We start from the raw sequence: 26,851 nt of genomic DNA, 5'->3' as shown, positions 1-26,851 counted from the left end.
AAAACTACCCAAATGGGTATCTTCGGCCAAACAATTGAGTAAAGCAGTATAAAGTTTCAGGCTTAATGGCCTGAACAAATCTTCCTCATTTAAGACAATGCTTGAAAAAAGCCAAAACCATGTAATGATGCTAATACAGACCGTAAGAACTGCAGAGGCAGCAATGCACATACAGCTGTAATACCCAGAGAGGTCAAGAGCCAATATTGCTCCACTCTACCAGTCATTTGCAGAGCTAAGGAGAAAACTCCGATCTCTTCTCATCTTCTGCTTTATAAATCAGACTATGCTGACTCCCTCAGATATGTAAAATGAGCTACATATACACATCTCAGACATTCCCATTAACCACCAGTTCAGTAATTATCTTTATGTGAATATAATGGTTTTCAGCATTATGCTGGATTTGCTGTAATTCTGAATTCTGTATCACAGAGAAGGTGTCTAAGCACTGAAAGCTAGATGAAAGCTTCCTCTGCTTTCCCATCACACCGTATCCTGGCTGGGAAGAAGGGAACAGGGAAATGTCTAAACCTTACCTGTGTCTCCCTGGGAAGCCACAACAAGCTAAATTCAGGTTCAGGTAAGCAAGCACAATATTGTAAACAGCACTTCAGGTTTGTAGTAATAGTCTAGTCCAAATTCAGTTAGCAAATGAGAGCCTGTATATATTTCCTCCAGGGAAGACCCATCCATCTATACATAACTCAAGTAAGCCACCCATTAGAGCTTACTGGATGTTGGGCTTAAGGAGTCAAGCTTACAGCTATAAATCTTAAAGATTCATACTAGCAGCCTGGACCAAGGCTCACAGAGACTTAAGTATTAAATTTAGATAGCATATTTTCATATTTTAAACGTGGCATTTGATTCAAATATCCCCACCTCCTGTTTTCTAAAGGTAAATACATTAAATCAACCTTTTTGTCAAAGTATTACTTTTCATACCACCTTTTTGAGACACAAAATCTATTTTACAGAGGCAGTTTCAACATTAAATTCAATTTACACAAAAATAACCAGGCGTTCTATACTGCTGCATGTCATAATGAAGACAAAAACATAAGCAAGAATTTTAGTATTCTAAGCTCTTCATAATCTGTATTCCTTAAAAATCATTTAGAGAGAAACCCAAGACCAATCAGGTTTTAAGTTCCACAATTTACTTCTGAGATGAAGGCAGGAACTTCTGTAAATCAACATCTTGCTACATTTGACTGTAATTCCACATGGACTGATTTCGATTTCAGTAAAATTGGAAAAGCCTTAATTCAAATAACAACACATTTCACAGCAAATACTTCACCTTTACTCTTTGAACATGCAAACTGCTCACATTTCAGTAAGCCACTGCAAGAAAAAAATAACTAAGAAGAAATGTTTTCAATTAGAATGTGCAAGATGCACGTAGTCACTGATTTTATTTCTTTTTTTAAAAGAAAAAACTGACACAGTAAAGCAGCTCTATTGTTTCTGCCTCACAAATGAGGCAACGTTTCTGTTCCTTCCTGACACTGCTTCATAAAGGAACACTTTCCATTACAATACCTTTTTTACCAGGACAAAGGTCCAAAATCATATCTATCACATCTCTGCAGCCCAGCACTAATTCCAGTGAGAAGTGTTCCTGGCCAAACAAGCAAAGACATATACTACCACTAAACTTTCATACACTGTTTAAAAGTCTCACCCTTGCATCTTCTCTTTCTGCTGCTTCATGATAATACATTACTAACAGCAACACCCAAAAACTCTATGTGAAATCAGGGACCTTTGCACAAGAAAAATGAATGTACAGAGTCAGGGAAAATTCCTGAAACAAACACTTCACCTCATAAAATGATGAGGAATTGGATAAGAAAATACTACTCCCATTTACAAGACTAAACCAGAAGCAATGGAAAATTAGAGGACGTATTTTCATCTCGAGTTTCTTCTGCCATATTGTCAACTGCAATTCAAAAACAATGGATGATCAAACCAGATAGAAAGAAAAAAAAATACACCATACCAGACTAATCTTCAAGATCACTCAGATCTTTTCCATGCACTCTTGCTGTGAAGAAAGCTGGTATGTTGCTGTGTTAAGAGAAGCAAGTTATGGGATCTTTTAGAACAAGGCTGACTCGAAAGGACAAGAATGGGTGTAATGTGCCATTTGAACATTACAAAGTCTCTAAAAACATATGAAATAAAATTCCTGCAAAGAGAATTCCTGTACTTGGCTTACTGGATACCATCTGTCATATTTACCCAATTACACTTCTCTATAATCTCTACACTTCCATAAAGTCTCTGTAGTTCCATAAAACCCAACTGCTCTGGATAATGTTACTGTTAAGCCTTTAGGAACAAGCTTTCCAGCAGCACTGATGAAATGCTACTGTAAAAGCCCATTAACAGGGTCGGGACCTGCAGGCTGAAGTCATGCTCCAGAGGAAATGGCACACAGTTAGGTTCTTCAAAGAAGTGAAATTCAGTGAATTCCTAACCAGTGAAGCCAGCAATCTCTGTAAAGTCCCAACACCTGCAAGCCCCCACATAAAATAAGGTCGGCTCCCCCATGTACGCCATATGCTGAGTTCACCAGAAGCCTCTTGGGAGAACATTATAACATCAGACACGCACCCTAATCAAAGACTTTTAAATGAAACAAACCACTCTGAAAGATTGTGAGGGCTCCCCTCATGCTAGGAATCGTCAAGGTTTTCTGACCCCAAAGCAGTTGCTCAGTCACCTGATTTAGAGTAAAACCTGCAGCTACTATCTTTACCCTAAAATGAGTAACTTCTTTCCTGGGCCATCTAAGCAAGCAAAAGTCTGGTCATCTTCTTCATTAGGAGCAATCCAAGGACATTCAATCTTAGTTTGCCCTTCTACTGCCAACAGCAGCAACAGCAGCAGCTCTTGGATTTCTCCCATGCCATACTCATATGGCAGAGAGGGCAACGGCCTACCATTACTGGTACACCTATCAGTTACCACTGAACTGACCAGTAACGTACAGACACGGCAACTGCTGCAGAAATGAAGATTGCATTTTTCATGTCAAGCTTCAGAGGAATAAAATTGTTTCACTGTGAATCTCACACAGTAAATAAAAGCATGCCAGTCCAGGAATACAGCATTGCTTCCCCTGCCCCTTCTGAAGACCCTTAAAAAGACTAAAAGAGATAAAGCAAAAGGATAGGGAAAAAAGGCAGGAATATGAACACAGATATTTGTATCAGAACTATCAGCACCAAGTCAGCCACAAAATGTAAGAAGATGCAGAGGATCATACGCAGTGCCAATGATGCAAATGGCACTAAAAGTAGTGCCTGCAGGGCAGATGGCTGAAAGCAGAGACTGCATTTGTAGTTGCACAAATAATTACGGAACCAAATGCTTTATTTTCTTTTCAAATCCTGGCTGGCAAACTAGCTTAAAAATCAGTAAATGAATGAGACCTTCCTGAATTGTCGGTCCTATTTGCTTCAGTAAGGTTTATCTAAATGCCCATTGTACATTAAGATCTATGACGCTCATTATGTCTGTCCAACAGTTCTGTTTTGGGGATTTAAAAAGAACGACAAAAAACTTTTTAGCACTCTATTTTTCCAGTAAGTCAATGCAGAACATTATTTGTTAATATTTTTCTCTTCTATCCCTCCTCAGTCATACGATAAGTATTTGCACCTGGGCAAGAGATAACGTCTTTATCAACGACCTGGAGGAGACAACTGAGTGCACCCTTATCACATTTGCAGAGATGACAACAAGTTGGGAGGACCAGTCAATACACTCAGGGCAGGGCTGCTGTCCAGAGGGACCCTGACAGGCTGGAGGAATGGGTCAACAGGAGCCTGTTGGAATTTAACAGGAAAGGCCTGGGAAGGAAGACTCCCCTGCAACAATACAGGCTGGGGACTGTCTGGCCAAATGGGACCTGGGTTCTCACTAAGCCAGCAGTGTGCCCTGGCAGCAGAGGCAGCCAACAGCACCCTGGGCTGTACTGACAGGAGCAGGGCCGTTGGATCAAGAGAAGTGCATTAACACCCCTCCTTTTCTCTGCACTTGTGAGACCCCGTATAGAAAACGGCATCCAGTTTTGAGTCCCCTGGTACAAGAAAGATATTGATCAACTGGAACAGCCCAAAGGAGGGTAATCAAAGAGGTCTGGGAGCTGGGCTGGAGCACTTGTCTTCTGAGGAGAGATTGAGGGAGCTGGTCTTGTTCAGCCTGGAAAAGGGATGGCTTTGGAGAGACCTAACCACAGTCTTCTAATACCAGGCAGTTCGGAAAGGCTGTGAAGTCTCCACCCTTGGCGTTTTCAAGACCCCAATGAACAAAGCCCTGAGCAACCTGGTCTGACTTCACAGCTGTGAGCAGGACCCTGGGCTGGAGAACTCCAGAGGTCCCTTCCAGCCCCCAGAAGTCCCTTCCAGATTCTGTGAATAGTGTCCTCCTCCTGAATGTCACACAGAACTAAAACATCAGTGTCCCAACTGAGCTACATGGCAGATTATACAAACAGATGAACCGAAAGAAAATGTAAGAACAGGAACACACATTCATAATTTTTTTCTTAATTCCACATAGATAATTGTTAAGCTGAACTCCAGCCAAATCCTCATCATGACTACACAATTGTATTTTTGTTCTGTTTTAATTAGCACAGTTCATGAAAATAGATCTCCAGTTGTTATTACTTCAGAGGTATATAAAACCAACAGAAATTGTAGAGATCAAGTCTTCTCAATGTTTCACTCGGAATAAGTTTTTAAAAAAAAAAACAAAACATCAGAGTCAGGTAAAAATATATTGGAAGATGGGTCTATTACAGGATATATACAACCAAGCACTGATCAAGAGCAAACAGCCCAACAGACTCTCTGCTGAAGGGAACAACAGGAGCTCTACAGATACTGTAGATATGCTTTGTATTGATGTGATCCAGCTTTCGGTTCAATCAGAGAACTGCTATTCACCTTCCAAGAACGAAACTGAAGTCACTGGGAAATAGAAACTACAGTTTAGGATCTGAAACGTCTAGGCTGACAGCTTTCAGTGAGGATGGTAAGAAGCCAGGAAAAGATCTAATGAGGGGAAAAGCAAAACTGTTCCCTAAAGCACAGTGCATATTTTAAATAACCCGAACTACAGAGCTGCCACTATTGCCCTGGAAAGATCAGTTGAACTAATATTTGTACAGATTCATTCTCTGCAATTACACAGAGGTGAATAAGACAGCACACCGCAGTAAATTGCAGGTAATGAAAATAACACCTAAGGGAAGAGTGGATGGCTGGGCTATTTCTTGCCCTCCCTCAACACACACGAACTCTGAACGCAATGTTAGAAAGAAAATCTATGTCCCAAAAGAGAGAAGTGAATTTAATAAACATGAATGATGGAGCACAAACACACAAGGGCCTTTAGGTATTAAGTGAGTGATGCTAAAATTGTATTTAAAGTAGATTGATGAGAAGTGCCTGAATAGGAGCAAATTGGGAAGGAAAAAAAAACCCTGACCTGGAGATACATTACCTGCAATGCAGATGGATCCAGATGACAAATGACTTGACTTTCAGAAAGTGCGTTTATTGAAAACGCATCGCTGCCAGCCACAGGAAAGACCCAGCCCTAACAGTCAGTCTGATTTCTCATTCAGTACCAAAATTCAACCAATCTCAGTCATTAAAACAGTAAAATATATGCACAAATGAAACCAACCCATTAATGTACAAAGCATCCAACCACAACAAACAGTAAATTAAATGAGCAGAAACTAGGGAAAAGTATTGTCTGGATAAAGAGACTGCACTTACACACACACTGCACAACAAGGGTTCTCCGCCAAGACCCGAGAGGACCACGACGACTCTCCCGTTCCACTGCTGCCGCACTGGTAAAAGGTGTCATCTAGAACAGAGCTCCGCGATTCTGATACGCAAACGACTGTAAACCACTGCGACCAAGAGAAAACCTGCGTAAGATGACTGCTGGCTCCTTTCCCTCCCTCTCTTATACCTGTTCTATGAAACATGGTTTTGTCCAGTTGGCAGCATACTGGACCTATTTTACATCAAACAGTATGACCTTCCAAGACACCTGTAAAATGAGATTAACAAACAAGTCTTAACTCCTCTTGGAAACGCCTTTGTGATGCAAGAATGAAGCATTACAGGTACAGTAACTAACCTAAAAACAATGCTGGCCTTTAAAATAATAGTATAATCGTTAAGTGTTTAACAAACAAAACACTGATCCCAACGATAGGGTCAATGCTGCAGGTGTTCAGGGAGGCTTCTCCCTGCAGTAGGCGTGTAAACACAGGCACAAATATGTAGATCAAATATGCTGCTGCTGAAAGAGATGATATCTGGGGTAATTCACTAATGCAGCAACTTATTAACAGATCCCACTGCCTACCTATGTGTTTAGGACAGGATAGGAGAAAGATACAGTTGTATTTATTGGATTTTCAAAGGAATAGTAAAATTAAGCTATCAATTTATTGAAAATGCTAGGCGACTACCTAGCCTCCCTTAGCTGCTTTAACAATCAAAACTGAAGAAAAATACAGTAAAAATTACAACTCTGATAGGAGGTGTTAGTGAAGTGAAACAGCCAAGCTCCTTTTTCTTTTTTACAGGTGGTGTTACAGTTTCTATGGAATACAGTTTCTAAGGGAAGACATGTCATTTCATGATAAATACTAACCCTGGAACAAAATATTTTGTCACTTTTCCCCCCCACACATACTATCTTTATAACCCAATCTAGTATTCTTTTGCTGGAACTGAAGAAAGCAGATTTTTCATTTTGGTTTGAGTTCATTCTCTGTAGTTACCTTCTATAAAAGTCGCAAATTCTGACAATCCTGGACAACATTTTCAGTGGAAAAGTGAGTTTGTCAGATCCTGGTGCCTGAGTACATGATACAGATTTCAAGATTGGTAAGATGTTGATGGCTCTCAGAAGTAACAAACACCATTTGGCCTAGATTTTGTACCCAATAATTAAAACTAAGTCATTATTTCTAACAGCACTCTATGCAGATAAGGCAGGCAAGCAAGCAAAGAAATTCCCAAAGGAATTTTGCCCAATAACACTTTTCCAGGATCAGGCTTTCTCCATGAATCATTATAAGGCAATAAATCAGCAAATTCTGATGAAAGCTCTCCCCTCTCCAGTACATATTAGTATGCAAAACAACCAGTTGATATTATTACATTATTATTACATTAATATTAGATTATTACATATTATTATAGGAAACTGTTGAAAACTGTTAAAACTACAGTACAGCCAACAAAGTCCCTGTCGCTCATTAGATTTTCTGGGTGTTTAAGATTACTAAGAAATCATATTCCACAACTTCAGCCATCAGCCCAGAAGGCCAACCATATGCTGGGCTGCATCAAAAGCAGCGTGGCCCGCAGGTCGAGGGAGGTGATTCTGCCCCTCTCCTCTGCTCTGGTGAGACCCCACCTGCAGTCCTGCGTCCAGCTCTGGAGTCCTCAGCACAGGAAAGACATGGACCTGTTGGAGCGGGTCCAGAGAAGGGCCACAAAAATGATCAGGGGGATGGAACACCTCTCCTTTGAAGAAAGGCTGAGAGAGTTGGGGTTATTCAGCCTGGAGAAGAGAAGGCTTCGGGGAGACCTGATTGCAGCCTTTCAGTACTTAAAGGGGGCTTATAAGAAAGATGGGGACAGACTTTTCAGCAAGGCCTGTTGTGACAGAACAAGGGGGAATGGTTTTAAACTAAAAGAGGGTAGATTCAGACTAGATAGAAGGAAGACATCTTTTACGATGAGAATGGTGAAACACTGGACCAAGTTGCCCAGAGGGGTTGTACATGCCCCATCCCTGGAAACATTCAAGGTCAGGTTGGACGGGGCTCTGAGCAACCTGATCTAGTTGAAGATGTCCCTACTCACTGCAGGGGGGGTTGGACTATGTGACCGTTAAAGGTCCCTTCCAACACAAACAGTTCTATGATTCTATGATATACCTTTCACCTTTCTCCATGCTAACTAACTCCCTTTCAAAGACACTATTAAGTCCAGGCACTGTCTTGGAAGAAGGCAGGGTTGGAAAGGAGGCAACAGAAGTCAGACTAATGTCAGGCAAAGTGCAGCGGCTCCAGCACACAGTTGGTAAAATTATCTCTGTTATAAATTGTTCTCTATGGGTGGAAGATAAAAGTATGCATTATTATAAGGCACATCAGCTTTTTTTTCTTTTTGTTACATTCAGTGATTTTCTCCACATCTCTGTGTAACTGCCAGCCAAGGGAGCTGAACTCACACATGCAAATTTCAGCCTGTGTCAGCTTCCAAATTCCTCTGGTAAAACTAATTGTAGAGAGAAAATAAACAGGAGGAGGGAAAAGCATAACAAGGAATAATACTATATAGAATCTCATGTCATAGGACATATTAGGAAAAGCAACAAATACTAATTTTTGACACATTTTAGGAAAAAAACTAACTTGTCCTATTAAACCCATATTTCTATATTCTGACCATACTTTATTTAACCCCAAATATGCTGGCATGCATTTTTGTGTTTCAAATTGAGAAAAAAATAGTCCTTTTAATAGTAAAATGCATTCACTACATTTACAAGTACTTGGAAGTGTCACATCAAGTAACAGTCTCAACATTGTTATGTAACATAACCTCTTTTTGTTGCATACTAAGATATGTACATTGCATAAATTTTAATCACCTTTCATTTTCGTAACTATTAACTGTGCTCACCAATTTGAATTTATATACCTAGTTAGCATATCAGCTTTAAGTATTTCAAATAAATTAGTCAAATTTAAAACAGATCAAATATTTGTTATTGGAATATTTTTATTTCTATCTTCATTATGAACCATCAGAGTCCCGACTATACTTCTTCTTGACTACTCTGTGACCGTTTTTGTTACATCTGACAATCATGAGGCACCTTTTAGCTAAGTAAGTGTACTGGAGGAAATGATATTAAGAAGTACATACAAGCCTGGGCTCTTCCTGTGCCATGCAACAGGAAGATTTCAGCTATTTAAGTCTCCTACTTCTATCATCAAAATTCTGTCACAAAACTTCAATCCAAAACAATACCTGTCCACTCAGAAAACTCCAACAGTTAATGGAAATCTACCCTATGATCTTTTGACTCCATTTCTCACACTCCCTCACATAAAGCTTCAGTTTCCAGGGTTGTGGCAGTCTTTCTTGATGTAAGAAAGATTCCAGCAGCTAGAATTATCTGTCCTGATACGAATCGTGAGCACAAATGAATCCACCTGGGGTGTAAAGTTTTAAGTTCAAATCAACTATCAAGCTAATATGTTAAGGCAGGAAGTCTTCAATCAAATCTTCTATCAGAATCTCATGTAAATGCAGCACCCTTGAAAAACGCTTAGTTCACAGGGGCAGTACCAGAAAGCACATATACATCACAAATTGAAAATTATGGGAAATTACAGAAGGTAGAGCATATAAAAGAGAGAGAGGGGGTTACACCTTGGAATTTTCCCCAGTGTTGTTCCAGATATAGTATATGCTTTTAATATTTCAGCAAATAAGAAACCCAAAATACCCCGGCAATGTGACCTCTAACTGATTATCAAGTTGTCTTCACCTGGTTCTCTCAAACTGCCTCCAATGAAGTTATCATTTAGTCTAATAATTACTCTGGATTGTTCTCTCAACACTTTACAGTATATTGTGTGGAGCTACAAAGAGCTATGTGAATGCCTTGCTGTAGTAATATATAAATGGAAAAATACAATCAGGCATTTAATTACTAAGAAGTGTGATGACTTGATAAAAGTAATACATTATCTGCTCTGCCCAGCTTGACCTCTCAACAGATAACTGGACAAGACATTATTTCCTCATATTTAACTATATATACATAGATATATGTACAGATAAAAAAACTGGGAGAGAAAATCAGGAAAACTACTACTTTTTTTAATACAGTTTGGAAAACTCTCGTCATTAACTGGTATGACTCAAATGTTGGATTCTTTCAGCATTGGGCAGTTAATTGATACAGCAGTCCTTCCTTTCAAGACATAAAATTTTGCTCTACAACACGTATGAGACATTCAAGAATGTGTGCTGCCAGCAAGAAATGAGGACTGTGGGAAAGGCTGTGGCAGGAGTCAGACAGCACGCAGACTCGCAGTTTCGGAGAACTGGGAATTGATGTCCCTAAAAAGCTTTGGATTTCCAGCTGAAAATCTCCTCTGCAGTATAGGGCTTATAGTTGACACAGTTATCAAATTACTGGAAAATTAAGAGCTAATTATCATGACCCAACTAATTCATATTTCTGACTGCAACGATCTTTTCCAAATTACTGTTCTAGGCTTGAAAACATCTTCACATGAACAGCCTGCGTGGTACTGTTTGAGAGCCTCCATCGATCCCCCATGCAAGACATTTCAGACTCTCAAACACCATTTTCACTATATTTGAAGAAGACTGAAGATAGAGTCGAATACATGCACACCACCTAATTTTTAGGGTTCTGATCCTGAACAGAGTAGTGAATCTTGTTATTGCTGGACATAAATATTGCCATATAAGCCTGCTCAAATGGCTAAGTATTTGCAAAATAAAAGCTTATAGCATGTGAAATGGTGAACACCAAAAGAAAAGGCTGATAACAAATCATTAATTTTTATCTTTTTTTTCTAAACTGCTTGTCAAATATTCACCAGTTCCATCAAACAGTAACCAAGAAGGAGAAAAAAAAAAGACAAAAAGACGAAGATGCTTTTTCTGATCGTTTTGAAAACTCCTAGGATTTGCACAAACATCTTACATGCAAAAAGAGTAACCTTTTCTTTAAAATAAAGCATGCATAAGATAATTAGATTTTAGAAGATGTGTCGACTTCAGGTTTTTTTTTTCTCCTTAAACTGGCAAGCAGCTGTCATCCATAACTATAACAAAATATCCAAAGGCATTAGATCAAAAAAAGATTTCAGCATTTATCCAATCTACTATTTTTTAAACTGTTCTTACCTGAGTTAAGCATTATTTTTCCTCTTTCACCATGTGACAATTGCTAAGCAAATCGGGTAGCATGTTTTATAAACCAAAGAAGAGCTATCATACAAAACCACAAGCATTCTTTGCCAGTCGTGTACTACTACAGATTTTCAGTATAATTTGACCTTTCAAAATAGATAAAGGATACAATACCAGCATGGAATTAATACCACCATGATAAAGGGATTAATACCACCATGGAATTAAGCAGTGTAATTCTCAGTTGTGCCATTAATCCCTGCACAGAGTGTACTGAAAATTTACGCTCAAATGATATATTTCTAGATATTGGTAGAAATTACAGTTCTCTAGAATCAGATTATAATTATATAGGATTGCAAATTGTACGTTTCTCAGTTCCTAGAAACAAAATGGATAGCAAAATCTGCAATTCTAATGGCTGTTTTCATGCTAAACACAGATACTGAGAACACTGCAGTTCATTTACCAATTAAGACAAAAATTGTTTCCCTTGTCTTTTTCTTCTCTTTTCTCTAAGACTCAGGCATATTATGAATCCACAGAAAGACAAAGATAAGTCTATTGGCCAGAAATAACATACGGAAAATCTACTGACTCCTTACTTACTGCATATAATAGACAAACTCTCCTTATTAAATCATAATTCAGACGTACAGAAGATTGGGTATCACTGAGTTTGAGGTTTTTTGGGTTTTTATTCCCTTCTTTGTTTTTTAAAGGGAAGATGAATGATAGTCCTACACTGAATTTCAACCTGTGGATTCAACCTGTGGAGCTTAAATGAATCTGCAATACTCAATTATATTGTGAGAAGTAGTGCTTCCTATGTGTTTACAACTTGACAAAAATAGTTTCAAGATAGAAAGAATAACCAGAATCTAGATTTTTGTAAATGTCACCTTCCATGTATTCAGAAAAAGTGCAAATTGTTTCCCATCCCAAACGTTTTAATAATAAAATTTTTAAAAGTCTGTATAAAACCACCTCCCTTTCTGATTTCAAAACCGGCGCAGGTTTAGAGAGATATCACTGATGACAGCCACCCTCTTTGTAGCAGATTTGTTTAAGCATGACAGAAACAGGTCCTGAGGTAATTCAAGATACTACAGGTCTTGTTTTTTGTGCTTTCCATTTTTCAACAAAGAAAACTAGCATAATCTAATTTGCTTCAGTGTGTCGTTTTAAAAGTCTAGAGATAAACCATCTTTGCTTTTGTGTAACTAAACAGATCACAGGTAAAGTAGATCAGAAAGATTGTGCTGACAAACATTACAGAAAAGTTTATCAGCACTTTTTGTGGATACAAAAAGCACAGTAAAACATACAAATCTATTTGCCAGGAGGCTGTCTTAATCTTGTGTTTAACTTGTTGTGAAGCAAAGGCTGGAAGAATAAGATGTAAAGCATTTTTCTTGAACAAAGAGCTGTTCAGGTGCTGTGACATCAGTAGCAAACCATTACAGGAAAGGGCTTTTCACAATCCTTTTCATATATTTTTAATATGTGGCTGAAGTTGCCATTTTAATTATTCCACTTCACCTGCTAGAATGCCTGTTAGCAACAATTATAGCACAAGCAATCTCCACTGGGGACTGAAGCGCCACATACAGCCTTGTCAGTGGACACACTTCTAAGCCTGCTAGTTCCCTCCTATGAAACATTTTCAATTAAAATGTGGGTAAAACGTGAATAGAAATATGTGATTATCAGACTGGTCGCTGATTTTCTAGAACAGGAAGCAAAGCATACCATGCAAGTAAAATTAAATTCAAAACATTTAGGTCTTTGTCAGAGAAATATTTAACTTTTCTGTCTCACATGAACATGTATGTTAACGCTACATCTTGCATAAGAGTACAAGACAGAAAGCAGTGAACAAGTGTATCTCCAGAAGTTTCAGGAAGAAATTCTCATTTCCACAGCAGTTCTGTAATAAAATTTGACCAGAGCACTCAAACTTCAAATTCCTTCACTGACAATTCAGTATCCGTATAATGAGGGGGTTTTGCCTGGTTTCTTAAGGAAGAAAGATTTATGCATTCATAATGCCTATAATTTTTTTTCTTCAGTTGATTAATTTCAACTAAAATTAAAGAGGGGTAAGTTATTTCTAAGTCCAACAGATTTCATGATGAAAGTGGTGGCTGGGTAGAGGCAAAGACCTGAAATAGCCTCTCTGTAGAGAGGAAGGTTTTGGGCTCAGCTCAATAATATTATTAGAGTAATGAGAATTCACACAGGGAAACATGATGAACGACAGCTATAGGAATTCTGGCTTCAAAAGCTGTATTGATCCTAGGACCGCTTCTAACAGATGTATGCAGAAGATCCCTTCCAACCCCAACACATTGTGAAGCAAGTTTACTGGGTTCATTTTTTCTTGTCTACATATGCATGGTTCTTATCTTAATTTGGATTTCTTATAAACAGACAAACAGAAATACAAAAGAAATAAAAAAGATAATCTGTTTTAGAGGCAAGAAGGGTGGAAGTGGAAAATAAAGCAAATATAATTCCTTCCCTGATCCTGCTACTGAGTTTTCATCTGGGAAAAGCCACACTTCTGCTGTATGTGCAGTGTCCCCCTCTGTAACACAGGGGTAATACGCCTCTCCCCTTGCACCAGCTCCCAGAGCTCCACACAAAGGGCAGCAGATGAGGGTGAGATGCAGTGCCCTACAGCACCACGCCAGGGTGCATCCAGACCACTGCGGGACCCGTCACACTGAGCTCTCGAGCCACGGCCACACCATAAATCACCAGGTGCGTGCCAGGAAAAGGAGACAACAGTAGGAATAATAAGCGAGCACACGTACTTTCAGACAGAGGAATCTGTACCAGACAAAGCTGGAGACCCCTTTTAACCATATCAGATGTAATTAAACCACTTCTGGCACTGTGGGAAGGTATTTCTTAATGCATTTGAGTAAGGCAGAAAGTATCATTTTAGCTATTGGACCATTAAAAAAAGTGAAGATAAGATCCCCCTTTGGATATAATCAACACTCATACACCAGCAGATGTTTTTCTACTCCTCTCAGATAAATACATACGACTGTGTATCTTCTGGTTTCTTTATGAAATGCTAATTGCCCACTGCACGAAATGTCTAATTGATGTAGCATGTGATCATTGTTATCTGCACATTTTTCATAGCTGTAATATTTCAATGCACAGCCTGTGAGTTTGTATTTATTGTAGGATACAAGCTTACAAGGTGACCCATTTCAGCCTGCAGGATCATCCACTGAATGTCATTCAGCTTCATTCTGTCAGATACAGAGGGCTCCGTTTTCTTCCTGTTTCAGGACCTAGCCAAAACTGGAACAGGATGAGGAGGAGTTCAGCCCAAGAATTATGGAAAGAAAGCCGGCTAGCACAAAAAAGCTAGAAATGCATAAGACAGCAACAGCTTCCTCTACGTGACCCTTCAAAAGTGTTTATCGTTCTGGGGCAGCGCTGTACAGCTACCTGTGCACATGCTCTTATCTTTATGTGCGGCAAACTGGGAGCACACAGTGTGCTTCTCTGGACTGCCGGCCTCACAACGGTGACCACAGCGGTGATCAGAGACTGCTCACCCACATCACTGAAGCTATCTGTGCTTGCAAACCATGCTGCTCCCCCGGGAACACATCTGCTCTCTCCTGCTCCCGCCTGCTGGCAGGAGGACCTCTGCTTGAATCTGAAATCTACTTTAGAAGGCTTTTGGTGACAGTTCCTGGATGGGAGCACAGACCGGAGATCCTGCCCAAATATTTATCTGCTTTATGATTATTAAAAGATTTAATTTAAGAAGACCTGGAAGATTATAAGGATATACTGCCATTGACTTGCTGCCAATTTAACTCAACCCATATTATGTTCAGGCACCCTCCCAGCAGGTGGGTGGTTTTGGGTATTCTCCCCAAAACCAACATCAGCCATTTGACAGCGCACTGGACAGAGCACTACAGATCAAATTTCCAGATACAGAGGACTCACACAAAAAGGGAAAGAACTACAGAAACAAGCTGAATAAGTTTCCTTAAGTATTGAGTATCATTAGAATACAGAGGTAGGCATTTTGCGATGTAAAAAGAAAACACATGTCTTTCATTTCACAAAGTAAATAACTTAGGGAATTATTAATAGTGACTCAATCATTGTTAGTTATAGGCCTATTCTAATGGAGTGAAAATAAAAAATACAGAAACAATATTATAGCCATTTTGATGAAAAATTAGCAACAAGATAGAAGTCATCAAGTGCAAAGAGAAAAGCAAAACCATACAGAACACCATCTTTCTATTTACTATTTATTGCAATATGCAATCATGTTTGGTGTTGTTAATCCAAGTCCATAGTAAATGCAATAGTGCAGAGCTGGCTGTAAACTAAAACCTTGCGGGCTGAATTTTCATCCTAATGCACAGAGAGTTACTTTGAGGACTCCTGGCAATGTCAATTGGGCGTATTTACAATTCATCACGCAATGCAGTGAAAACTTCTATGCCTCTAACGTATCTTACGTTTCTCTTCAGAATCAGCTTTTTCAGATGAGAATGAGTTGTTCTTGCCAAAGAACACATAAAAACTGCAATGTGTTATATGCTGTTTGTCATTTTGACTAGGCAGCGCAGTAGTCATTCTCCTCCCTTCTCTCTCCACCACATTAAGTATTTTCAACAGAAACTTCAGATTTTCAAAGAGGCTCACGATTAGGAAATAATGTGAGCAGAGAATCAGAGTGACCCTGAGCACTCTTGAAAATCCAGCCATAGACTCTTCAGGGCTCCCTGTGTAGTATTACACTGCATGCTTTGAAAGGCCTATACCAGCCTAATGCTAAAATACAGCTATTCTGCACATGTTCTTAAATCTTCTGTTTCAAAATCTTTATATTTTAATGGAATGCAACAATCAATAAACTGAAAGTCCAGCAACTGGATGGTCATTTCCAATGAGCTCCTAGTTGCCTTACTATCTCCTTCAATTTTTGTTATGGCTTATGTTATTTGGTACCACTTCAATGAAATGATGGCTTTCAGAAATTATAATTTATTGTAAGTAAAATTGATTTTCTAAGCCCTAAAATCTTTCCTTCCAAATCTAGAGTTCACTGGATTCTTTTGCCAGAAGCGTTTGAAAGAGAATGCCAATTTATCAAATCCAAATCTTGTAAACTCCATGACCTCCAGAGTTTCAGGACAAAATTTTTGGGGGTGGGGGCGTCAGGCCCAGCCCACACCTGAAAGTCCAGACACTCATCTGAGGTATTAGAACTACCTTCCTAAGGAATGAAACACACAGGGCAGAGACTTGAACACTTGAACTTGCATATCCCACTTTCCAGGCTATGCAAACGTAATTTCACATTTTTTCCAATAGAATAATCTGGAAATCATTCTGACACAGGGTGCACAGGATTGGAATTTTTTTTTCCTTGCAATACGACTCAGAACAACCTCTATCTTGCAAAGCCTCAAGCTTATAGCATTAAATGAATAAATAACAGAAGGTGCCTGAGAATCAAAACAGGAAGGAAAAAAGGAAGGAAGGAAAGAAGGGAGAAAGGGAGAACCTTTCATTTCATTTAAATTTCTTCTGTGCTGTTTTTTCTTGATCTTTAAAATCTGTGAGTGATATTCAAGCCCCAAGGAAGTAAGTAACAATTTTTCAAACTGCATCAATACTGCCAGAATACTACACTGTATCGTTATTTGAAATAGCTAACATTTAAAAAGCATCTTCCAGGATGCATCAAACTTCTAGCAATGTCATGGTCTTTTTGCACTGATATGATGGCCCAGTTTCTCTAGGTATTAATATACTATTCCATAATTAATATATCTGGCATATTCAAGAAGAATTATCCTAGTATTCTGAAAAACCAGAGCCTAGATTAGGTCCCTTATAGGTGGCTAGTGCTCTTAACAACCAAAAATTAACATTCTTAGTTTAGACCACATAATGAATTTTAAATTAAAAGTTACATCCACATTGTGAACTGTGCTATTATAGATACCCAGCTTGCTGTAAACAAGCTAACACATATACTGGAAACAATTTAACTATGGTAGTCCCTAGCTCCTCACAGACTCAACTGCATTGCTCCTCAAAGGAGTAAATCACTTCTGCATTTTTGATGTTGTTGTACGGCTTTCAATATCTGTGTTAGCTTATATGCAGCTCGCCCAAGTGTCTCTCTACTGCACTGCAGTATGCAGCATGGACATACCACAGAGATCAAATACAGAAGGAAAGAATTTAACCAGTTCGACACCAAGCAAAGCTACAGGGTTCTCTGTGTGTCTGTCATCGCATAGTTTTAACAACACGCAATATGCAGAGGCACCTGAGCTCTGCCTTAAGGACAGGCAATAAAACAAAGCTAGTGTTATTCTAGGGCAAGCACAAAAACTTCCTCTAAAACCTTGTACTTCACTTTTCAAATCTGCAGCAACAGCCAGTGAAGAGATTTAAAATTCAGTAATCTGGAAGAATCAATTATCAAGGTCTGACTCACTGGTGTGTAGAGACATCTTTAATGTTATTTAACGTTGCTCTACAGATGCAATGTCCCAAAAGATGCATTATTTACCCATACAACTAACCTAAAGTTTTAGGTAGGCATATAAGAGTTCATGCAATCCCTAGGTCTGCAAAAGATTGTTTAATGAGAATTCACACTTCTGGCTTGAGTCTTGGGATTTATATCTGCCAAAAATAGTGGGATGCATTCCAAAGTACAGTAAGTGTCTTAGTCTTTCAGTTGTCGCTCAACCTGACCTGAGCAGTTAATCTAAGTCATTGTCCAGACAAGTTATCTATTCTTTAATTTCTACAATAATCCAATAATTTCCTCAAATTTTCAGAAGTGAAAATTGCAACATGATGCAATGTTGTTTTTTTTTTTTTTTGTTACTGCAGACAAGTGAAAATGCTGCTGTAGTAGTATCGGTTAGCAACAACCTACTCTGGAAAAAACAGAAACCAGTTTTCTTTACACTTCTTGCTGTGGCACAGGTACCTTTAATGGAAATACCTAGCCTTTAACTTTACTCATTTTGCTTTCAAACTGATACCAAATTCGAAAGACAGACCTGTTTTGATCCCTTCCTTAACCATGGATCAAATACTGACATATCTGTATTTCACTTGCAGATACAATTTCCAGCTTAGTCATAATTTGGAGTTAATCAAGGAATTTCTTCATCTTGTAATTTCTCACCTGCAGGTAGTTAGAACTGTGATTACAATTAAAATTACCATTAAAAACTTCATGCTGTGGTTTCATTACCTGTGTCAAATGAGTTATATTAATTATGAATTATGATATTCAGAGACTTGTGTTAACATGCATCTCAACAGGAACCATGAGGTTTCTACTGAAATCTGCAATGCAAGACTTACTTTTGGTAAACATCTGAGAACTCAAGCTAAAACTCAACTTCATGAAAGAATGACTTGGGCACTTGTGTTGCCAGAGAGCAAGATAAGTATGTCACTCACAAACAAAGTGCGCTCGCACATTCATATTAATGCATTATAGACCGCTTGCCATTATTTGCTCAGCTAAAACATGAGCTCAGAGAAGGTCATGGAACCAATCCAATTCCCTTTTAAGTCAAAAGAAAGGCTCTTGTGGCACCTCTTTGTGACTGCTTCCTGCAAGCAACCACACAACTACATGTAAGGCAGAGGGTGGTGGTAGACTCTACAGCACCCCTACCTCCAGGTGTAAGGGTAGTAGTCTGACTGCACAGAATCAGCATCCAAGATCTGCAAAGTTCTTGTACTGGCAGAAGGAGTTACTATCCTCTGCTGTATAAGGCCCTACTGCATTTCCCCAAAGGAAGTGTTTTAAATTGGGTCACTTTTTCCCTTTAAGGATAAATAATAGATAAATCTGTAATCTCCCAACTTATTAGCAATCCAAAAGTATGAAAGCTACTTCTGCTGTAATCACTGAAAAGGAAAGTAAAGATATACTTTAGCTTCTTATTAATGTAAAAGAAGAAAATACAAATACATCTAGTAATTTAATTACAGAGCAAACAGAGCATTTAAAGACCTTCCTAAATGTCACAAAGCTACACAATGTAGACATAAACTAAAATTATTCAGCAGATGATCCGCAATACATCCACTGTTACTGAACATGCATACATTACTATCAAGCATTAGATAAAACAGCTATGTCAGCAAAAAAAAAGGTGTCATGTTTTATCACGTGTACTCATGCTGTTCCAAAATAATTACTCCAATCTTTCCACCTTCTCCCATAGTTATCTTTGCATGGTCTATACACCCTTCTCTGGAAGCACATTTCTTATCTAGTTAAGTCACTATCCCCTTCCTTCCCATTTTCTTAAGAACAGGATAGTCAAAAGAAGCTGATGATCATATGTCTCTAACAAAAATGAAAGCAACAAGAAGTATGTGAACAATCACCCTGATCTTTTGGCTTGTATTTTGTGCCCTTTTTGTACCTATCTTCTGTACTGAAAATTCTTCAGACTGAAGACTCTCTTGTATACCTGCATACTATTAGCATTATACAAACGATAACAGAGCCCAGAGAGGTGTTATATTCTCAGCTGAGAGTCCTCAGAACTTGCTGGTGTCATCCTGCCACTACGTCATGGTAAAAGAGATTGCAAAACTGCGAGAGAACAGCTCTTCAGTTCCCCACCAGCACCCCTTTGCATGACACAGACTATCACCGAGAAGGGCATCTCTTAATCCCAGTTACTGGCCTTCACATACTGCAGTAACAAAAGCTTCAGCACTAAGTGAGATATAAAATGAACACTGATTTTAACATTCACGCTTAAAGTAATAATCTTTGAATAATCTGCTGCAAATACCGAAATTAATTCTCAATAATTTGAAAAAAAAAAAATGCAGCTCAAAAAATTGCAAACAGTACTAACTTAAGTAATACAATGAAAAGTTGGGATGGATTTATTCAAAAGTTACAAATAATAAAATACAAATTAAAGAGCAAACATTTACAGAGAAGGTTACCATATAGCTGGCAAGACAGAATCTTATTTTCATGAATAATCTCAAAGTGGGAAAGAGAGAAGACAGAAAAGAAAGAGGCAAGGAGAGCAAGATGTAGGGACAAATGGCAAAAAGAAATCTGTTCATAAAGAGAAAGAACAGAAAAGCATGAATTAGAAAATAAGTCATTAGTATGAGGGGAAGAGGAACGAGGAGGAAGTGTGAAAAGAATCCAGCTCTCTAGAATGGCAATTTTTAGTTACTAATAAAAAAGTACCACCTTCCAGAAAAGCTGCTGCTTGCATGCCTAAATGGATGCCGCTTTAAGGAAAACCCAAAAACCCACAGGCGTAAGAGTGAAAACTGTCCGACTCGAGAACTGCAAGAGCAGACATAACATTTCATATCCACTTTCCGGCTGTGATCCAAATCTGGCACAGATGGCTTGTAAATGATTGTCACTGCCAGAAACCTGCAAATGATTGTCGCCACCAGAAACCCATTGGCCTACCATGAAATGAGTTTTAGTCTCAATCTGGATGTTGATCCTGCAAAGGTGGTCGGGGGTCACAATAGTATAGGACGGTGCAGCTGCTTATCTGTCATACGGCCCAAAGCGCGCCCTGCAAAGAGGTGGCAAGCCCCTTCAGCCCCTACTTAAATCCCCCTTTGGCACACTGCAAGGCACAGGACGACTAGGTTTCAATCCCAGCTCTGCTGCTGATCTCCCTTGAGCCTTGTCCCATTTCCACTTAAGCCAATTCCCTGCAACTTCCACAGGTCTCTATTTCCCTCACTGGTAAAACTGAAGTGATACTTTATTTTCCTCGCCTCTCTTTTCTGCCTGGTTGATTTAGGCTATCAGCTTCAGGGTAGCAATTGCTTCCGACGATGTGCTTGTACAGCTCCCTAACACTGATGCTGGGCAGAACAGGACTTTGATCTCAGCTGGGGTCTCTGTGCACTCCAGCAGTGACACTCTACGTAAGAGCACAGACCCCCACTAAGGGAGAGCTCGAACTTAAACGTTTTAAAAGCACACGACTAGGCTAATTTTATACATTGCAATAACCTGAGACAAGACAGCCTAATTTAGAGCAGAGGAGACACATACTCTTTGTACCCTTTTCTTTAGAAAAAGCAGCGCTCTCATAAATTATCAATGCCATTCCCCACAGCAGGAGGCTGAGGGCGAGCTTGCCTGCATTGCAATGCACTCGGTCACAAACTGCACCTTGCAGCGGGGTGAGTTCTCTACCTGCACTGCTGCCTTTACAGTGTCGAGGCTTAAAGGTAGATAATATCCCAATGCCTCAAATAAATGCATAGACAAATGTGTGGGACACCCTTGGTCTTCAAGCCTGTTCCTGTTCCAGAACTTGTTTACACATCACACTTTCAGAAATCTTCTTATCTGCTCTAATTGCCATGATTCATGAACTTACAACACAGCTGTCCTCCACAATTTTCATCCAACTGTAATCCTTCACTTTACAAATAAATAACTAGTAACTGTTTACAGCTGCAATACCTAAGCACAGCCTTAAAGCTTCAGAGCAAATTCATAAAAGCTACAAAAAATTGAGTATAATAAAAAGAAATGTATATTATTACCATCATCATGTACGTATCAAGACATACTATGCCACTGCAAATGCACGCTGTGTATTCTGCTTTAGACAGCGCCCTCCGCGCAAAGTGCCAGACCCCCCGCGGCACAGTTCATGGCTTCCCCTTGGGCTACGGCAGGTTTATCCGCACAAACCAAGTCCCAGTAGAATTACACAGACCCTTAACAGAGAAATCTGGGGACTTGAGGCAAATTTATTCCTATGTGGACTGCGCTTTTCAGCTGACCACGTTTATATATTTCTCATTAAACAGGTTAGATGCTTTTGTAAATGCTGCTTTTTAAGTTATAGTATTAAGATTTATTGTTAAAGAAGCAAGTGAAAATATAAGAACAAATTATAATAATACGGACTGGGACCTTACTGTGACTGAGTGTATTGATACTTTTATCTTAGCTAGCAACAGTTTCATTTAACTATAGTTATGTAGTACGAGGAATGTGCTTGCTTATTCAACACACACCAACATAAAATAAAAATGAATATGTTAATTTCAGAAATTCTATATGTTAAAATGAGTTCAAGAAAAAGATATGAAACTGAAACATATTTTTTAACAAAAAAACTGAGCTCCTGTGAATCAGTAATGATTCCCAGATACTTCTGCTTTATATTTTCTACTGGAAACTGCTAAAGTATACCAAAGGAAAACGCTACTGTGCTTGCGAACATAATTCCTAAAGAAGCTACATCTTACTCTTAACATCAGAAACCACCTTCGGGGCTGGGAGCAGCTACATGAACTGCAACTGATTTTTTACTTGAGTCTAAACTATTTTGATCCTCCATAATAAAGGACAGAAACATTGTTAAAAATGGGTTCAATTTAAAAAAGAATTCCTAGCTCGTACCTGGTATGTAGCTTCATATAACTAAGTGCTTAATAGTATGCTTGAATTTCTATCTACAAAATAGTTTCATGAAAGTATTTATTTTTAAAAAATAATTTCTCAACTGTATTTCATAACATTAGCAAACTCGAATCTCTTCATCCTATGACTATTAGTGTTTCAAAAGCAGAACACATGAGAGAAGAAGAAAAGACATTAAGGGCAAAATGGCAAAATTGCATACTCACAAATAATACGAATCTTTTATCCACTTCAGCATGAAAAAGCTAGCACTGACATTAAAAGTATTGCCTACTATTTTTTAACTCACCCAAAATGTTCTCAGCATCTTAAAAGTGGAAGTATAATCTGTTTTGAGAGTTTTGGACATGCAGGTAGATTGCTTAATGAGTTGTGCACGACACGCAGAACTGATTCCCTCTGGCTCATTTTACTTGTAAGGAAAAATATGACATTTTACTAAAGAAAAAAACACTTCTCTGCTTGAATTAGTTCAGGTATATAGCTGCATGTACGTTCGATTGCTAGGAGGAACAATGTAGGTTTAGGAGTCATGCTACCGTTTTCAAGTCTGTGCCAAAGTTGAAACAGCCTTGTCGAGCTCAGAGAAGGGCTTGCAGCATTTTCTAGCGCACCGTACATCAGCGAGGCTCAGGCTATGTCCCATACGTCTTTACAGACTTCATCATTCCCAACAGCCTATGCTCTGTCTCCCACGCTAGCAGCAGTGACATTGTTGGCTGTCACATGCCACCCAGGCCATAAAGAAGGTGGGGAATAGGCCTCCAAGCTTTGAGAGTCAGCAACTATTGAACTCGCTACAGTAAACAGAAATCTGAAGCAAGGGAGCAGGTAAGCGTGGGGCATTTTTCTCCCAGAGAGAAGATGAACTATTCCAAGGCCTCTCCCTCTCCTGTTATTCCACTCTTACAAAATGGTACTTTGACCTAATTTACTAATAAAATGTTTTCATGTGTAATCTCAGTCACATACGCATTCAGAAACCATTGTTTCCTGGGTAAGTACGTTTAGGGGATCCTGGAGGATGCTTTAAACGAGCAAGTTCAATGAGATTTGCAATGATACACCTCTAACTCAGGAATTAGCTCTGTAGATTGAAAAATAAGTCAACTTCTTGAAAGAACTCTGTTAGAAGCCTAAACAAAGACACTTCAGAACAGAAGCATGATTTGTTTGCCTTTTGGTTTGGGGCGGTCCTCAGCAGTTTCTGGCCATAAACATATGCTTAACATTCAAGAATAATATTATATTAGAAAAGACATGAGTATCATCATATCTGTGTTTCTCTGAAGATCTACTATTTTGTCTCCCTTTGCTTCTCTGAACTGCACTGAGCAGAAACAGAAGAGATGTTTTCTTCAAGGCCACTGCTACAAAACCCCTCAGCAAACTTTTGGCACTGGCCTCTGCAGAGCCTTGTGTACAGTGAGAGAACGGAGAAACAGTCACTCTGTTGCTGAGAAGAGCCATGAACAGCTGTTCTTCTGGTATATTTGCCTTCATTACATGGCTTCAAATTGCATCAGAATGCATCCACTAATCATTTTTGAAGCCTTATTGCCAATTCCTTACGTCTTTTCAAAACACATGGTCTGAAAGAGCTATTGGAGAGAGAGTGGCGATATTCTCGGGTTCATTGTAATCGTGTTCTTTCTTTCTGATTCTTCTATTGATGAGAACTATCACACACACAGATTAAAACAGCAGACTTCCACTTGCGCATCCATCGTTTTACTTTTTTCTCTGTATTAAGGAGTGATTTATTTGCACTCATTGTGGCATATGGTTGCTACAAATATTGTCATTTAGAATGGGGCAAACTACAACTGACCTGCTTAAACAGCTGTCTTTGTTTTAAAATGCACTCTGTAAATATCTTTAATTTCGTGATTCTCTACCAAAAAAAAAAAGTTTACATTACTGTATCTACCTTGTTTTATTCACAACCAATTGAATGAAACAAACATGCTTTGCGTTTTATCCAGAACACCTTTTTAAAACACCCATGATTTCCTGCTGCAATAATTCAGTTTGAAAAAGGGACTTTACTGAAAACTAAAAAACCCCATAAAGTTAATGTCACTCTGAATAGCAGATTCAGAAATGGCTTTAGTATTGTTCTACAGCAGAGCCCATCCCGCCAGGAGCCAAATCTTCTTTGGCTCGCTCTCTCCTCGTACTGGCAAGTCAGAAACAAACTATTCTCACATTCCAGCAGCAGACGCTCCCGCTCCAAAACCGGGCGCTCGGGGCAGGCACGGGAAGGGCACCGCCGCGCCGACCCCAGCACTGCAAGGCGAAGGAGGGCAGAGCGGAGCGGCCCCCTCCGCAGGGCGAGCGGGGCTCCGCACACCCCCGGGGCCGGGGCCGCTCCTGCAGCGCGGACCCCCGCCGCTGCCCGCTGACGCACGGGGCTCTCGGGCAGCGGCCGGCGCGCGGCGGCTCCCGTAGCTTATGGCAACGGCGGAGCCAATGGCAGCCGTCCGCCGGGCGCTGCCATGGCGATCCCGCTCCTCGCCATGGCGGCACCACCGGCCGCGGCCGCACCGCGAGGAAGCGGCGGCCGCGCCCGCGCCGCCCTGCCCGGCCCGGCGGCCCCCGCCCCGCCCTCGCTGGCACCCAGCGGAAGGGGCAGCGAGCGCCCGTCAGCGCCCGGCGGGGCCGGGGTCCCCGTGGCCAAGGGGCGACGGCCGCCACCGACGGCGCAGCGCTCCGCCTGCTGCTGCCCGGCCCGCCGGGGGGGCCCTGTGGCGGAGGCAGGGAGGGAAGCTCTCCCGCTCTCCGCGGGCCTGACAGCTCTCCCCAGAGACCAGCCCCTGAACTTCGCGGAGCGGGACCGGACCGAAGTTGGGAGACGGGACCGGGGTCCCCCTCCGGGAGCGCCCGCCAGCCGGAAGGCACGGGAGACCCGTCACCTCCCTGCCGCGCCCTGGGCAGGGTCCGGCCGCCCCGGCCCCGCCGCCGAGGCACGGGTTCCGGCGGCGACCCCCCCCCAGCGCGCCGAGGGGCAGCGGCTCCAGCCCAGGAGCAGCCCCGGTCCCTCCGGCCGCCCCCCGCGCCCGCACCGCTCTACCCGTTGCCCCCCGGCGGGGTTCCCCGCTACCTGTAAGGGATCCAGTCCGCCTGGTGCCTTGAAGTCATCTCTCCCCGGCGACGCTGCCCGGAGCCGAGGAGGGGGACGCGGCCGCTGCTGCCCGAGTCGGAACCCGCCACGGCGCGGGCAGCATCCTCCGTCCGGGGCGGGGGCGGACGGCGCGCCGGTTATCCCGGCAGCGGCCGCAGAAACATCCCCCCGGGGAGGGCTCCCAGCGGCGGGCCGGGCTGCATGGGGAGGAGGGCGGCCGGGGGCAGTGGGAGGCGGCTCCCAGCCCTTCCTCCCTGCCCGGAGCGGCGGCTGAGTCGGGCACCGGAGCAGGGGGGGGCGCGGGAGGGGGCGGAGGAAGGGCCAGCGGCGGGCAGGGAAAGGCAGGGCAGCAGCGCCGCGTCCCCGCTGCCGCTACCCGCCCGCCCCCCCGCTGCTGCCGCCACCGCCGCCGCGCTGAGGCATCGCCCGGGCGAGGCGGGCCGCGCCGGGCCGAGCCGCCCTCCGCGCCGGGCCCGCCCCTGCCCCGTCAGCCGCGCCGCCACTGGGCATGTGCGGGGCGCCGCGGCCGGCGAGGCTCGGCTCGTTGTGCCTCGCGCCGCCCCCGCGGCGGGCAACGGTCGCCCTCGCGGGGGGTAACGATCGGGCCCTGAGGCGGGTAACGGCCGGGCAGCCCTCGCAGCCGACTGAGGCGGGGGAGAGGTGCGAGGAGAGCTCAGCCTGCGCTTAGGCTCTTCTCAGTCCAGCCCTGCCGGCAAAATCCATACATTTCAGCAACTCGACCCAAAATGGCTGAGGAGCCACGGCCTAGGGTCTGTTGGTAAAAGCTTAGCGCGGCCCTAAAGGGAAGATTCATGTTTCTGTTTGCCGACTGGCGCCTCGCGGTGACACAGAGCCGCTGGGACATGGCGGCGGCAGCCCACCTCTGCCAGCCCTGGGGCGGCCGCGGGCGCCAGCAGCTCTCCTGGGGAAACCATGGCGGAAGGCTGAGGCTGGCTGGGAGCAGTCACGGCTCCCTGAGGAGCCCGGCTTTTGCTACACAGGTGTGTTACGGGCCATCATCCACCCATCCCAGCAAGACCCGCTCGGCACCAGCTCTACACAGCAGAAGTTAAGCCCATTTACACTACTGACGGTGTAAATCCCTCCTCCTCCCCTTAGTCTGTCAGGCTATACGCTTACTGAAACAGTTCTGACTTCGTGGAAAAGACATGATCTGAAGAAAGAAGAAATTAGTGAAAG

The 26,851-nt window shown here is 41.7% G+C and overlaps 1 protein-coding gene across 5 annotated transcripts in view; it reads right to left on the bottom strand.

Moving 5' to 3' along the window:
- TUB (TUB bipartite transcription factor) overlaps positions 1–26,851 on the bottom strand; it is a 150,848-nt gene that overhangs the window by 43,052 nt on the left and 80,945 nt on the right. Inside the window, exon 1 of one of the 5 annotated variants that reach the window (XM_075163107.1) lies at positions 25,631–26,103. The exons of 1 other annotated variant lie outside the window; for it this stretch is intronic. In XM_075163107.1, coding sequence (XP_075019208.1) covers positions 25,631–25,668 — 38 coding nt within the window. In that variant the 5' untranslated portion in view covers positions 25,669–26,103. Of the gene's footprint in view, positions 1–25,630; positions 26,104–26,851 lie in introns of those variants that run through there. 3 more of the 5 variants (XM_075163104.1, XM_075163105.1, XM_075163106.1) reach the window with 3 other exon arrangements.

Source organism: Calonectris borealis, chromosome 14 (genome assembly GCF_964195595.1).
Source record: "Calonectris borealis chromosome 14, bCalBor7.hap1.2, whole genome shotgun sequence".
Lineage (NCBI taxonomy): Eukaryota > Metazoa > Chordata > Aves > Procellariiformes > Procellariidae > Calonectris > Calonectris borealis.
The sequence above is the reverse complement of the archived record's forward strand: the minus strand, read 5'-3'. Positions and strand labels throughout refer to the sequence as shown.